At 46.0% G+C, this 15,741-nt stretch overlaps 1 protein-coding gene across 1 annotated transcript in view; it reads right to left on the minus strand.

The window, feature by feature from the left end:
• Positions 1–1,800: 1,800 nt before the first annotated feature.
• gnl1 (guanine nucleotide binding protein-like 1) overlaps positions 1,801–15,741 on the minus strand; it is a 30,258-nt gene continuing 16,317 nt past the window's right edge. The window contains exons 6-12 of the mRNA XM_080196340.1: positions 14,196–14,403; positions 11,755–11,850; positions 9,736–9,921; positions 9,000–9,178; positions 6,712–6,886; positions 6,389–6,529; positions 1,801–2,265 (exon numbers count right to left, since the gene is read on the minus strand). Coding sequence (XP_080052466.1) covers positions 2,009–2,265; positions 6,389–6,529; positions 6,712–6,886; positions 9,000–9,178; positions 9,736–9,921; positions 11,755–11,850; positions 14,196–14,403 — 1,242 coding nt within the window. The 3' untranslated portion in view covers positions 1,801–2,008. The remainder of the gene's footprint in view (positions 2,266–6,388; positions 6,530–6,711; positions 6,887–8,999; positions 9,179–9,735; positions 9,922–11,754; positions 11,851–14,195; positions 14,404–15,741) is intronic.

Genomic DNA, 15,741 nt, shown 5'->3' on the forward strand with positions numbered 1-15,741 from the left:
AAAGTAGTTGAGACCAAACGCCTGAGTTCAAGAAGAAATTAGATATAGTTCTTGAGGCTAAAGGGATTAAGGGTGGGGTGGAAATCAGGGTATTGAATTCAATGATCAGCCATGATGAAGATGAATGACAGAGCAGGCTTGAAGTGTCGAATGGCCGACTCCTGCTTCTAGTTTCTATGAGACCATAACTTCACTTTTCTATCTAACGCCCTTTCCCCCAGTCCATAATCATTGATAGATCAGAGATCTAATTGAGGCACGAATATATTCAAATAACCAGCCTCTACAATTCCTGGGGAAGAGAATTTTAGATTAGTGGCAATCTGATAAGACCGAAAAGGGGATTAATTGCTTAAATAGGAATTATTTTGTAACTGTGCCTCATCCCCTCACATTCTAGCTTAGCCCATGAGGGGTAGCATGCTCTCAGCATCCACCGTGTCAAACCCCTTGCAGTATCATACGTTTCAATAAGATCAACTCTCGTTCTGCTAAACATCGTGTAGGTCCAAACTGCTCCATCTTTTCTCATTAAGACAAACCCCTTCATCCCAGGATGATGGCCAGTGAACCTTCCCCCAACTGCCTCCATTGCAAATATGTTCTTCCTGAAGTAACTTCACATTGTACTCTAGGTGTGGCCTGCATGAATGCAGCACAACTTCACTTATATTTATATGTTTAAGCTCCATCCCTCTTGCAATGCAGTCTATCATTCAATTTGTCTCCCTGATTACCGGCTGTACCTGCAAGCTAACCTTTTATGTACAAGATTCCTCCATACTGCAGCATTCTGGACCCCCTCCATTTAAATATTGCTTTTATCCTTCCCACCAAACTGAACAATCTCACATTTCCCCACGTTATACTCATTCTGCCAAATTTTTGTGCACTCACTTAACGTTCTTTGTATATTCCTCCCACAATTTACTTTCCTATCCTTGTACCACCTGCAAACCTGGCTGCAGTGCTGTTGTCCTTTCATTCAGTCATTAATATAAATTGAAAATAGTTGAGGCCCCTGCACTGATCCCAGTGGCTCCAGTGATCTGAAAATGACCCATTTATCTCAGTTAGTGTTTTAGCCAATCCTCTAACCACATTAATATATCACCCCCACACCCCCCCCCCCCCCCCCACCAACACCATCAGCTGCACCTGCAAATGCATCCCTCCTCCCCACAAGATTGAATGGGAGCTTTAATGTACTTACTGAATAACTTTTGGAAATACATTACATCTTCTGGCTCTCCTTTATCTTCCCTGCTAGTTGCACTCTCAAGGAACACTAACTCTGTCAAATGTAATTTTCTTTTCAAAAATCATGACAACTTTGCCTGGCTGTACTATGGTTTCTCTCGTTATTAAATCCTTACTTCAAAAGTCGGTTCCAGCATTTTCCTCAATTACAGATGTTAGGCTAACTGGATTGTAGTCTGCTTTGTCTCCTTTCTTAACACAGCCTTACGTTTGTGGTTTTCCAATTCACTGGGACTGCTGCAGAATCCAGGAAGACTAAAACCGGTGCATCCACCACTTCTGCAGCCATTTCTTATCAGGACACAGTCCCTCAGAAGAAGAACCCAGGCCTTTCCTGTCGCTTCACATAACTGGAATCCCTTATCCCAGGAACCATCTGAGTAAATTGCTTCCATATCTTCTCCAAAGACTTTGAAACCTTCCTAAAGAGCAATCTGGCTGACTGAGACAGCAAAGGCTGATCAGGTCATTCGCTCATATTTAGGTCTTCCTGTGCAGAGAACAATAAACACAAGATGGTGAATAGCAAGCTGCAATTGCTAAGGTAAATAAAGCTTTATTGGAATAGAACAGTACATTAACAGTAAGGATTGGAATGGGTCGCCCCAATGCACTCCGGAATGAAGTAATACACAGCAGGGGCAATCACTGCTGCAGGAAGATGCACATGCATCAATTTTCTATTCAAGTTTATAAAAGTTCCTGGGTCCCACATTCCCAGCACCATGTGGTCCGGTGCAGCAAGAGGTTAACACTCATCATCCCGGAGAAGGGCAAACTTGTTCTTGCTGAGAAAGGCTCCCTTATGCCCTTTACCCATGTCCCCGCCCTCGCCTCCCTCCTCCTCTTCCTCCTCCTCCTCATCTGCGTCATGGTCTTTCTCATCATCCTCCTGGTCAGAGCTTGAGATCTCATCCTCATCTTCGGAGCTCTGTTTGTTCTGCTGCCTGTGTGCCTCCTGAAGGGCCGCAATCTCCAGGGTCTCGGCGTGTTGCTGCCAGTCCCCTAAGGGGCAGGGGTGGGGGTGGGGAGGGGGAGAGAGAGAGAGAGAGAGAGAGAGAGATATACCTACATCTGCTTTGCTTACTCACCACTAACCTATTTCGCGCTCTTTAAGATGCCAAGTGTCAGACAGCCAATTGTCAGTCACAAGTGTAGATTCAGGCATTGGCCATCGAACCTGTCGTGCTCAGTCCCTTAATCCCTAGACAACTGTTCTCATAGAATCAGACAGTACAATGTTCATGTGGCCCGTTACCCTGTCTGCGGGTGCAATCCAGATCGCAACTACTCACAAACAGTAATACACAAACCCCGATTTCTCCCCTGCAGCACTTCTATTTCCCGTTTCCTCCATTGACCAATGAATCTGTCAATAGGAAAAGTTCCTCTCCACCTCACATTTTCATCTTTTAAAGTTCCACTCAGGAGAGGAGTTTGAAAAGCAGTGTGGCTGGATCAAAACCCTCAAACTCCCTCCCTAACAGCACTGAGCTGTACCTACAGTGAGGATGGATGTTACAGTTTGCAAAGGGACATAGATAAGCTGCAGAGCTGGGCCGAGAGGTGGCAGATGGAGTTTAATATGGAAAAGTGAGAGGTGATTCACTTTGATAAGAGTAACAGGAGTACAGAATATAGGGCTAATGGAAGGACTCTTAGTAGTGTTGACAAGCAGAGAGATCTCAGGGTACGTGTGCATAAATCCCTGAAAGTTGGCACCCAGGTTGATAAGATTGTAAAGAAGGCGTACGGTGTGTTGGCTTTTATTGGTAGAGGGATTGAATTTCGGAGCCGTGAGGTCATGTTACAACTGTACAAAACTCTGGTGCGGCCGCACTTGGAGTATTGCATACAGTTCTGGTCGCAGCATTATAAGAAAGATGTGGAGGCATTGGAAAGGGTGCAGAGGAGGTTTACCAGGATGTTGCCTGGTATGGCAGGAAGGTCTTATGAAGAAAGGCTGAGGGACTTGAGGTTATTTTCATTAGAGAGAAGGTTACGAGGTGACCTAATTGAGGCATACAAGATGATCAAAGGATTGGATAGGGTGGACAGTGAGAGCCTTTTACCTTGGATGATGATGGCTAACACGAGGGAACATAGCTTTAAATTAAGGGATGGTAATTATAGGATGGATGTCAGAGGTAGGTTCTTTACTCAGAGGGTAGTAAGGTCGTGGAATGCCCTGCCTGCAGCAGTTGTGGACTCGCCAACTTTAAGGGCGTTCAAATGGTCAGTGGATAGGCATATGGATAACATTGGAATAGTTTAGGTTAGAGGGTCATTAGATTGGTTCCACTAGTCGGCGCAACATCGAGGGCCGAAGGGCCTGTACTGCGCTGTAATGTTCTGTGTTCTATGTCTATGTTCTACACCACATGGTCTGCGGCAGTTCACGGCGCCAGCTCACCACTACCATCCCAAGGGGAATCAGGGATGGACGGTCACATTTTGGCCGAGACAGCAACATCTGCATTCCATAAACAAAAAGAACTCTTCATATAAAGGGTGATCAAAGTATCAAACTCTCTCATGAAAGGCAATAGGGGAACAGCAGGGGGCGTGGGACTCATTGCATAGGTCCTTCAGTGAGCAAGCACAGGCATATAATGGGCTGAATTGCCTTCTCCTGTGTAGTAAGACGCTACACTTAAAGAAAAATAGTGCACAGCAGCTTCAACATCTACATTAGATGAAGGTGTTGTCCAATTCTGTTCATGCACTCTAGTGGGTGATTTATCAACCCAGAGACAGTTAAATAATGAACAGTGAATTGTTGTAGTTGTGTAGAGGATCCATACGCAGATAGTGGCAAGGTCCCAGTCACATCATCATGTGAATTGTACCCAGCGTTGGTAACTGAAGCACAAAGGAAGCACTAGAGGCAGTGCCCAGAGAGGCAACAAGAGGTGGATAAATCACCTGGACTGGATGGACTACACCCCAGTGTTGTAAAAGAGATAGCTGAGGATATTGTGGAGGCATTGTGGTAATCTTTCAGGAATCATTGGAGGCAGGGAAGGTCCCAGAGGATTGGGAAATAGCGAATGTAACATTGCTGTTTAAGAAAGGAGGGAGGCAGCAGACGGGAAATTATAGGCCGGTTATAGCCTAACTTTGGCCATTGGCAAGATTTTCAAGTCCATTATTAAAGATGAGATTGCAGAGTACTTGGAAGTGCATGATAAAGTAGGACTGAGTCAGTATGGCTTTGTCAAGGGGAGATCACGTCTGACAAACAAGTTTAGAGTTCTTTGAGGAGGTAACAAGGAAGTTAGATAAAGGATAGCCAATGGATGTGATTTATTTAGATTTCTAGAAGGCTTTTGACAAGGTGCAGCACAGGAGACTGTTAAATAAGTTACGTGCCCATGGTGTTAAGGGTAAGATCCAGGCACAGAGAGGGGATTGGTTGACTGGCAGAAGGCAGAGAGTGTGGATTAAGGGGTCTTTCTCAGGATGGCAGCTGGTGACTAGTGGAGTGCCTCAGAGGTCAGTGCTGGGACCACAGCTTTTCACAATATACATTAACAATTTGGAGAATGGAACTGAAGGGATTGTTGCTAAATTTGCAGATGATATTAAGATATGTAGAGGAACAGATAGTGTTGAGGAAGCAAGGGGGCTGCAGAAGGACTTGGACACGTTAGGAGAGTGGGCAAAGAAGTGACAGATGGATTACAATGTGGAAAAGTGTGAAGTTAAGCACTTTGGAAGGAGCAATGGAGGCATAGACCATTTTCAAAATGGGAAAATGCTTAGGAAACAAGAAACACAAAGGAACTTGGAAGACCATGTTCAAGATTCTCTTAAGGTTAACGTGCAGATTCAGACAGCAGTTAGGAAGGCAAATGCAATGTTAGCATTCACGTTGAGAGGGCTAGAATACAAGAACAGGGATGTACTTTTGAGGCTGTACAAGGCTCTGGTCAGGCCCCATTTGGGGTCTGCTGACCTCCGAAAGGATCCAGAGGAGGTCCACAAGAATGATCCATGGAATGAAGAGGTTGTCACTTGACAAATGGTTGAGGACTCTGAGTCTGTACTCGTTGGAGTTTAGAAGGATGAGGGGGGATCTTATTGAAACTTGCAGGATACTGAGAGGCCTGAATAGAGTGGACGTAGAGAAGATATTTCCACTAGTAGGAAAAACTAGAAGAGGCCACAACCCCAGGCTAAAGGGACGATCCTTTAAAACAGATATGAGGAGGAATTTCTTCAGCCAGAATATGGCGAATCTGTGGAACTCTTTGCCGCAGAAGGCTGTGGAGGCCAGATCATTAAGTGTCTTTAAAAGCAGAGATACATAGGTTCTCAATTAATTAAGGGGATCAGGGGTTATGGGGAAAAGGCAGGACAATGGGGATGAGAAAAAAAAAATCAGCCATGATTGAATGACAGACTCATTGGGCCAAGTGACCTAATTCTGCTCCTATGTCTTATGGTCTTAACAATCCAATCTCTCATGTCAAGAGGTGCGAGGAAAGGCAGGACAACTTTTTTCCACTTTGTTATAAAACCAAGAAAACATTCTACAAACATTCAATCCCTCCACCACTGACTTTCAGTAGCAGCAGTGTGTATTATCTACAAGAGGCACTGCAGCAATTCACCAAAGATCCTTAGGCAGCACCTTCTAAACCCACGACCACTTCCATCTAGAAGAGCAGCAGATACATGGGAATACCACCACCACCTGCAAGTTCCCCTCCAAGCTACTCACCATCCTAACTTGGAAATATATCGCCATTTCTTTGCAGTCGCTGGGTCAAAATCCTTGAAATCCCTCCCTAATGGAATTGTCAGTCAACCCACAGCCTGTGAACTGCAGCAATTGAAGAAGGCAACTCACCACCACCTACCTTCTCAAGGACATCTTGGGATGGGCAATAAATGCTGGCCAGCCAGCTATGCCCATGTCCCACGAATGAGTAAAAAGGAAATGAGACATGCTTTTAAATGTTGCGAGGAAACGGTAAAAACAAAGAAAGAACATTCCCAAATTTGGCAAGGCACCTCATTCCAAACTCCAGCAACTCGATCCCTACTCTGATACCGCAATCCAAGCTCCAGCAGGCTCAGTCCCCACACTGACACTTTATGGAAAAATTGATCGAGTGCTCACCTTTCTGCAGGGTGTAACCTGGCGGTCTCATGCACAGACACAGACGCCCGTCCACCGTCAGTCGGAGGATGCTGTTAGCAGCTCGGTACACATCATTCCGTGCAGCTTTAGCAGTCTTGTAACCCCTCTTCTCTGCCCAGGCTGCAAAGAGACAAATAACAGAGTGAGAGAGAGAAGGACAGGGGCTCTCACCCCAGGTCCAGCCATTAGTAATACCAGACAGAGGCTCCAAAAACTTTCCCCACCTGTAGATTTAAAAAAAAAATCAATGCACCAACCCTTTCTCTTAATCCATCAACTCTTGACTTTTTTTGCACAGTTACCTTCACAGATGTCCCAGGCTGTGAACTTGGCTTCGGTCTGCTCCCCAGGCTTGTCCTCCTCCATGTTGGGATGCCTGAGTTTCAGCAGCTTTGGTACAGGAATTCTCGCAGCCAGGTAACCAACTGAGGTGTAAGGCTCCTGGATCTGTGCTATTGGATAAATTCCAGCAAGAATCTAGAGCGGGAGAGGCAAAACTATATTCATTAGGAAGGAGGCAAGTGACTCAGTCAAACGGAGGTTGAATGACCTGCGCGTTTAAAAAGGAAATCTAACATTTAAAGGGCAGCCCATTTAGCTATCACCCATGACTAGAGACTATCTTGTGGGTCAGAATTCTACTGGTTCAAGTGTCATTGTAGAGCCTGGAGTACAAAAGCTTGGTTAACCTTTAAATACAGCGCTGAGGAAGTGACAAAAAGTCTTGTGGTGCAGTGAACTGATGACCTGAGCCATGCACTCCAGGTTCAAGACCCACCCCAGGACCTGATGGTCAAGGAAGGTGCACTCACAGCAGGTCAAACAGGTTCAGAATCAACCTGCAAAATCCTTCCAACACACCAATGGTAAGAGTGGGAGACACTCCTGGGTCAGCTGGGTGGTGGAAAGTCCACCATCATTGTCCATAGCTCTGGATTGCAACATACGTGTTTAAGGCACATGTTGCCACAGCAACTTGGATTCCCCATGTGAACTATATGAACACAGCACTCCTGCTGAGGCAGTGCTGTTGGTGGCAGCTTCCTCAGACTGGGACATTAGAGATCCCATCTTCTAACTCAGGGGGCTGAGATGTTTCCCAGTGTCACTATCTTGTAGAAGAATAAGGCAGTTATTGCCAAGGTTCCAGCCCATATTGAACCGCCAATCAATTATCTGGTTGTTCTCTCATTGCAATCTGCCATGTGCAAGCTATCATAACAGTGACTACACTTCAAACTATACTTAACAGCCTTAAATACTTTGGGACATTTTGTGGTTGTGAAAGATGCAAGTCTTTCTTTCTATCTTTGGTTCAGCATCACTGCACATCCTAAAGTGGTGCAACAGACCCAATCTCTGGTCCGTTATTCGAACCTCAGACAGAATGTCTGCTGTTGGGGCCATTGCATTTACACAAACTCCTCCTGGCTCGCTGCCATCAACTGCCATCGCCTGACACCCTAATGGGAAATGCATACACTGAGGAAGGGCAAGCCAAGGGCTCAGCTATGAAGACCTTCACGACCAAATGTCCCATCACCATCCCTGGGTATGTACTGTCACATCAATAGGACTGACCCACCAGAGGTGGAGAGGTACAGTGCTGCACAGTTGGAAGGGGAATGTCCCTGGGAGCACACAACATGAAACCTGGACTCAAAGAAGTCTCATGGCATTGGTAGGAATAACAAGGTCCTTGTGGAGAAAAATCTCCATCTTCATATGGAGAATGGATACTCTCCATCATGTTGGTGGCAGCATCATCACATTTGTAAATGGGGTGGACTTCAAATAGGTCTAGCAACGCAAACCAGAAATCCATAAGGCACTGTGGGCTATAAGGAGGAAGGAAGGAGGAATGGACATCAGAAAAACACTCAGTAAGATCAGTAACCCACCCAAAGTCAGAAACCTCTCATCCCTTGTCATTATAAAATTTGATGCCTTATCAACGACTTTGGGTCTTTTCTGCAAAAGTTCATTTACAAATATCATGACCCAGTCTCCTGAGCTCCTGTGAAACACAATGTCCAGTGATGCACAACCTAGGCCAGTGAGTGGCCCTCCTACATCTCTAGTGGGCCACATGATTGAAATCGGACTTGTTCACCAACCACGAACCCATGAATAAGATTAAATACATTGAATACACACTGAAATTTTCCGAACAAGTTAGAGAGAATGCTTAATCATTTATATATTAATAGAACTGTCATCAACTTCAAATGGTAAAAAATATTTACACTTGGATACAGAGGAGCGCAAGGCTCTCACAGTCAATGTGTGAGCAATCAACACACACCTCACTTCGCTGGCTCTTGCTTTATGTGTGGGTCACTTCAGTCATATTGGTAGGAAAAAAACTACAGAATGTGACAACCCTGCACGTGGGAAATGGTCAACAAAATGTCTCGTATACCACCCTCAGAACCCAGCTGGGCCATATAAGGCCCCCAGGCCGCAGGTCGCTCACCACTGAGCATAGCTTGGGACCTTGTAATGGTGCTAAGTGTTTATGCTGTAGATTATCTGTCACCTTCCTGAAGCCAGTCATTCCCGTGCACGCGAGCACCGCCACCGAACTAACCTGCTGCTGACGGTCCACAAGGGAGGGGAAGATGAGACCCGGGCAGTCGCAAAGCTTGACGGTGGGAGTCAGGAAGTAGGTCTGGAAGTACTTGGTGTGGCCGGGGGTACGGGACACGCTCACCACCTTCTTCCCCACCAGGCCGTTAATGAGAGACGACTTGCCCACGTTAGGAAACCCTGATGGGAGGAGGAAGTGAGGAAAAAGAAGATTTCTGCACCGCATTTCAAAACCCTGTGCAAATTCACAACATGAGAAAGAAGGTGAACTTCTCTCTGAATAGAGGCAGCCGAAATGAAAAAGACAGAGGGCAGGGGCAGAGCATCTGTTCCTCCAATTCCACCGTTTGGGGCATTTTCCACATCGGATTCTGAACAACTTTGTACATTTGATCACCGAGCTCCAATTAGAAGACCCGATTAGGACAGGTTTGGGGTGTACGGAGAGGAAACAGGGGAGGGTGGGGAAATAAGTTAGAGGGGATGGTGGCAGGGAGGGGGAAGAGAGGAGAGAGGAGGAGGGTGGGAGGGGCACCTACTGTGCAGCACTGCCATCTGCTAGCCATCCAAGCATCCTGCATCAACAGCAGGAATCACTCGGAAAGGAAAACGTGAGCACTTAAGATTGGGGAAGAAACTTTGTTCTCAGCAGCTTCCACAATATCCCTCCCCACCCAGAAACACCAAATCACACCACACCACGGTAAAAGCCAATTGGATTGGTCGTGCCTGCTCACCTACGCAGCCCACGGTGAGGATGCCATCCTTGTACAGTTCATCCCCCAGTGCACACATTTCCATGGCAGTGTCTGTCTGATGCTCCACCAGCACAGCATCATCGTCATCCTCCTCGTCCGTCAGGTCTTCATGCTGAGTGTTTGCCGCGTCACGCTCCATCTTCTCTTTCCAACTGGTCAAGTCCACTATAGCAAGAGACACAGAAACAATTACACAACTGGAGGGGGGTTGGGGTGGGGCGGGGTGGAAAGAGATCTGGACTGGGATATATAGCACAAACATCCACTACTCCCACCTCCACCAGCACACAGTGTCAGCCACGTGTACCATCTGCAAGATGCACTGCAGCAACTTCTAACCCACGACCGCTACCATCTAGCAGGGCAGGCAGTATTGTGGCCCAGTGGTTAGCACTGCTGCCTCACAGCGGCAGAGAAGTGGGTTCAATTCCAGCCTTGGGTCACTGTCTTTGTGGAGTTTGTCGTTCTTCCAGTGTCTGAGTGGGTTTCCTCCACGTGCTTCAGTTTCCACCCACACCCTAAAGATGTGTAGATTAGGTGGAGTGGTCACAATAAGTTGCCCCTTAGCATCAGGGGATTAGCAGGGTAAATATACAGGAGTACGAGGATAGGACCTGGGTTGTTGTCAGTGCAGACTCAATGGGCCAAATGGTCTCCCTCTGCACTGTAAGAATTCTATGACCAAGACAATGGAAAGACCACCACTTGGAGTTTCCCTCCAAACCACTCACCGTTGTGGTTTGGAAATATATCAGCCGTTCCTTCACTGTTGCTGGGTCAAAATCCTGGAACTCCTCCCTAATAGCACTATGGGTGTACTGACACCAGAGGGATTGCAGCCATTCAAGGTCGCATCTCACCACCATCTTTTCAAAGGGTAAGTAGGAATGGTCAATAAATGCCACTGTCTGTGCAGAGTCTGCATGTTTTTCCCATGACTGTGAGGGTTTTCTCCAGGTACTCCAGTTTCCTCCCACAGTCTGAAAGACTTGGTGGTTAGGTGCATCGGCCACGCTAAATTCTCCCTCAGTGTAGCCAAACAAGCGCCAGAGTGTGGCGACTCAGGGATTTTCACAGTAACTTCTTTGTAGTGTGAACATAAGCCTACTTGTGATTAATAAGTAAACAAGTAAAATAAAACAATGATTGAAGGCTGAGACAGATAGAGAGAAAATCTTTCCTCTGGCGGGGAGGAATCCAGGGCAAGTGAGCTTTAATCTTAAATGCAGAGTCAGACTGTTCACATCCTTTGTCAGCAGCTGCTTCAGCACACAAAGATCAGTGGGAATCTGGAACTCTCCTCCTCAATAAACCTGCTGAGGATAAGATTCAACAGAAACAGATAGATTTTTTTCTGGGTATTAAAGATTATGGAATCAAGTTGAAAGATGGGTTTGACATGCAGTTTGAGGCCAAGGTCTAGCCAAATGGCAGAGGAGTATTTTAGTTTTCAAACTACAGATGAGGGATTTCAGTCAGTTATGTAGAGACCCTGCAAAAGCTGGGATTTACTCACCTTAGAGCAAAGATGGATAAGGGGTGAACCTAAGAGACATTCAAAATGACACAGAGGCTTTAGAAGAATCAACAGGTCAACAACTAGAAGCTGCTAGTTTAAAATAACTGGCAAAAGATGAGATGGGAACGGAGGGAAAATTTCTTCACACCAGTGGGCTGCTGAGATTGGGAAAAAACAAACTAACAAAGGGGTGGTGGAATCAGATTCAAACACGAGGTACATTTGTGAAACGGCTGCAATTATATTGCGGGGGTTGGGGGGGGGGGATGTGGAGAGAGAGAGGGAGAGGGGCGGAGAGAGAAACAGGACTGTACCCTGGGATTAAATTGGATAGCTCCTTCAAAAGAACCAGCAGAGGTATGATAAGTGAAATGGCCCCTATTCCGTCTCCCATCCCCCTGCTGCAAAATTGTGTGCGGTGAAATTATGATTTTCCAAGCGTTTCAGTGTTTTGTGCCACCAGGAATTCCAAGCCTTACCTTTCCCTTGCGTGATAGTCTCGCAGGCTTTAAGGAGTTGCTTCGGTCCCACAGCCATTGTCTTGACTCGCCTTCTCCGCCTCCGCTTCTGAAAAACTAAACTCCAGAACAGACAAGAGGAATGAAACGCAGAGTCCTACTGGTCGAGCTTTAATTACGAAAGAGTCACACATTTACACTCTGAAAATAATTATCTGACATCATGAAACTGGCCATCACTTATGCCAGGGTTTGTGGTGAAAGAGGGATTGTTTTCACTGGAGTTTAGATGAATGTGGGGGGAGGTCTCATAGCAACTTATAAAATTCTAACAGGCCTAGACAGGGTATTTGCAGAAAGGATGTTCCTGGTGGTGGGACAGTCCAGAACCAGGGGTCACAGTCTGAGGATTTGGGGTACACTATTTAGGATGGAGGAGACATTTCTTCACCCAAAGAGTTGTGAGCCTGTGGAATTCATTATCATAGGAAGTAGTTGATGCCAAAACACAATGTATTCAAGAGGCAGCTGGATACAGCACTTGGGGCAAACGGGATCAAAGGCTATGGGGAGAAAGCAGGATTAGGCTATTGGATGATAAGCCATCATTGCAATGAATGGCAGAGCAGGCTCGAAGAGCCAAATGGCCTCCTCCTGCTTCGATCTTCTACATTTCTAAACAACTCTTTCACATGCCTCTCCTGTGAGGGGACTAAGACCTAGCACGTTTCTTGTAAAATAGATAGATACCTCCATGGCTATTCTACTTATAAAGTTTTTAAAATTGGACAAAGACCTTTCTAAAAATGGCTGAATCCACATTAATCAAAAGCTGGTATCAAAGAAACTTGCATCTCGTTACCCCTACAGATATACTAACATCCCCCTTCCCTCTCCCACACTTTGCTCATCCCAGTAAAACGTCATCTGCATTTCAGAACCTAGGTTGGCCAACCAGGAGTTTAAGAGCCATGAGGTCATGTTGCAGCTGTACAAAACTCTGGTGCAGCCGCACTTGCAGTATTGTGTACAATTCTCATCCCCACATTATAGGAAGGATGTGGAAGCATTGGAGAGGGTGCAGAGGAGATTTACCAGGATGTTGCCTGGTATGGTGGGAAGGTCTTGAGGAAATGCTGAGGGACTTGAGGTTATTTTCATTAGAGAGAAGGTTAAGAGGTGACGTAATGAGGTATACAAGATGATCAGAGGATTAGATAGGGTGGATAGTGTGAACCTTTTTCCTCGGATGGAGATGACTAGCACAAGGGGACATAGCTTTAAATTGAGGGGTGATAGATATATGACAGATGTCAGAGGTAGGTTCTTTACTCGGAGCAGTAAGAGCGTGGAATGCCCTGCCTGCAACAGTGGTGGATTCGCCAACATTAAGGGCATTTAAATGGTCATTAGATGAACATATGGATAATATTGGAATAGTGTAGGTTAGATGAGCTTTAGATTGTTGCGCTGACCTATGAAACCATCGATGGCCGAAGGGCCCGTACTGCACTGTAATGTTCTACGTTCTAATGGTGAGACAATGAACCATCTCGAGGACCCAGGCAAAAGATACACATTAATGGTGAAACTAGTTACATTGCCTCGCTGTACTGCGAGCTCAGGCTGCTATTTGTCATCCTAAAAGCAGCCTCACAGGAAAGGACTCTGCCCAGATGGACTACCTGGCCCCATCTACACTGCTTCTGCTGGAAATTTCATAGCATTTTTTACAAGATTGATTCATCTCTGTTTGCCTATTTCAGTGCAAAGTCAACTCCACTGAAAAAGTTATACAGCATTGGTTTTCAGCCCACTGACCCTCAAAGGAATACCTCATTGGACTTTGATTCTGGATCCAAGTCAAACAGCATTTATTTTTTCTGTGGTCTCCCCACACTATAAGTCTCTCTTTTCTCTATCCCTCTTTCACTGCATGCATGCAAAGGGGGTAACACCACCACCCCACCTCTGAGGGTGTGCAGATAAACTAATCCTTTGACCTCATCCTCTCATGAGTTTGCTATGGAGTTATTAATAGAAAACTGGATTGCACTAAAACAGAGGAGTTGGGAAATATGCCACTGCTTATTAAGGGGTTAAAAAAATTGAAAACAGCGTCTGTTGATGGACGGGTAGTGAGAGGAGAAATTAATACTGTTTAAGTTAACCCCCTTCCTGTCTGTAACAGAAATTTACAGTCCGGCACTGGGCAGCCTGTTCCCAGTGGAAGGAGAGGGCGTTAACCCCCTCACCCACCTCTCCTCACATTCAGTCTAGTTCCATCACAGCTCAGGGTGGACGTGTTTGGCAGTGACCAGGTGGATTGGCCTGGCTGGATGGCACAGCTCTATTCCTCACACAGCAATGTAGACAGGCTAGATACAGGCCGTACACCACCCGCTCTGATTCAACAGAAAAGCTAAACCAGCAGCCACAGCACAGGTCCAGCCACTACTTACCAACACTGGGGTCTGTCTCACCCGGTTTCTCCCGCGGGTACGACGTAAAGCACAGCACATGGAGCTGCGGGAACTTCTGCTGGAAATAATGTTTCCAAGCTGCCACGAGGGAGGGTGGAGCCAGGTCAATCTTATTCAGCACCAGGATAATATTCTTCTTCATTTCCCGGGTTACGTAGTCGTAAAGTGCTGGGGAAAAGTGAATCACCTGGAAGAGGGGTTGGGGGGTGGGGGGAGAGAGATGAAGGAACTGGCTCAAGAAAGAAATCGTTAAGTAAAGAGGTGTACCAGATAAAATAATCATAGCTGGCTTTCCTTAATATATTGGTGTGTATGGGGAATACGTAATAAATATATATATGTTTTGCATATTTCTGCACACATTTGTGACGTGCATTTATGCATCTGTACTATAAAATGTGTAGTCAACATCATCTTACTAACCACCACCCCCCACCTCCCCCCCCCCCCCCCCCCCCCACCCAAAAAAGGTAAGAGGTCTCCTCGATAGATAATGAATCAGTAAAGAATATACAGGAGACAACAACAGCCACTTCCATTTGTATGAAGTGTCCCAAGATAGCTTCCAAGAGCATTTCCCAGGCGGCACAGTGGTTAGCATCCCGCCCGGGTTCGATTCCACATTCGAGTGATTGTCTGTGTGGATTCTGCACGTTTCCCCCGGGTGCTCCAGTTTCCTCCTACAGTCCAAAAAATGTGCAGATTAGGTGGATTGGCCATGTTAAATTATCTTTTAGTGTCCAAAGATGTGTGGGGTTATAGGGATAGGGCAGAGGGCAAGATGTCCTATTGGAGAATCAGTACAGACTTGATGGGCTGAATAGTCTCCTTCTGCATTATAGGGATTTAATGATCAAATTATATTATGGCTGGAGGATGTAACAGCGTCATGAGTGGGTGAGTGAAGATGGCGGGAATTTTAAAACTGAGGTATTGCCAGGCTGGGAGCCAGTGCAAAGAGTGAACGGGTGCAATTTAAGGGAGCAGAGTTTTAAATGAGCTCACGCTTATACAGCTTGGCCAGCAACAAGGATTGTGCTGGAAGAGTCAGGTCCAGAGCTAACATCAGGCATGGATAATGGTTTCAACAGCAGAACAGCTCAGGTAGGGCAGACCCAGCCAGTGTTACGCAGCAGGGGATGGGTCAACAGTACAAACAGGCGCCCATTCTGGATATACTAGAAAGAGGTGAAATGAAGGCTATAATGAAAACCACGGTTTCTCATTGTGAGAACCACAAACAGCAAACAGGTGTTACGGTGCAGTTTCATTGGAGGGAGATTGTATTTCCCAACCACTGAGTCAATGACAGAACACCAATCAAGTACACTGTGGCAAGCTGGGCAAGACATACAGAGTAGCAGCAACAAGGAGAAAGAGACAGACACCTGATGTGTGACAATAACATCATCTGGAAGTACATCACAGATGCTAGGAGAATTCCACAGAGGCTAGAAACCATTAATCAAGTGGAGAGTTTATACAGAGCAGTGGCAATTACCCCGCCATCCTAATCAAAACTCCT

This window comes from Carcharhinus amblyrhynchos, chromosome 9, assembly GCF_965287045.1.
Source record: "Carcharhinus amblyrhynchos chromosome 9, sCarAmb.v2.hapA, whole genome shotgun sequence".
Classification (NCBI taxonomy): Eukaryota; Metazoa; Chordata; class Chondrichthyes; order Carcharhiniformes; family Carcharhinidae; genus Carcharhinus; species Carcharhinus amblyrhynchos.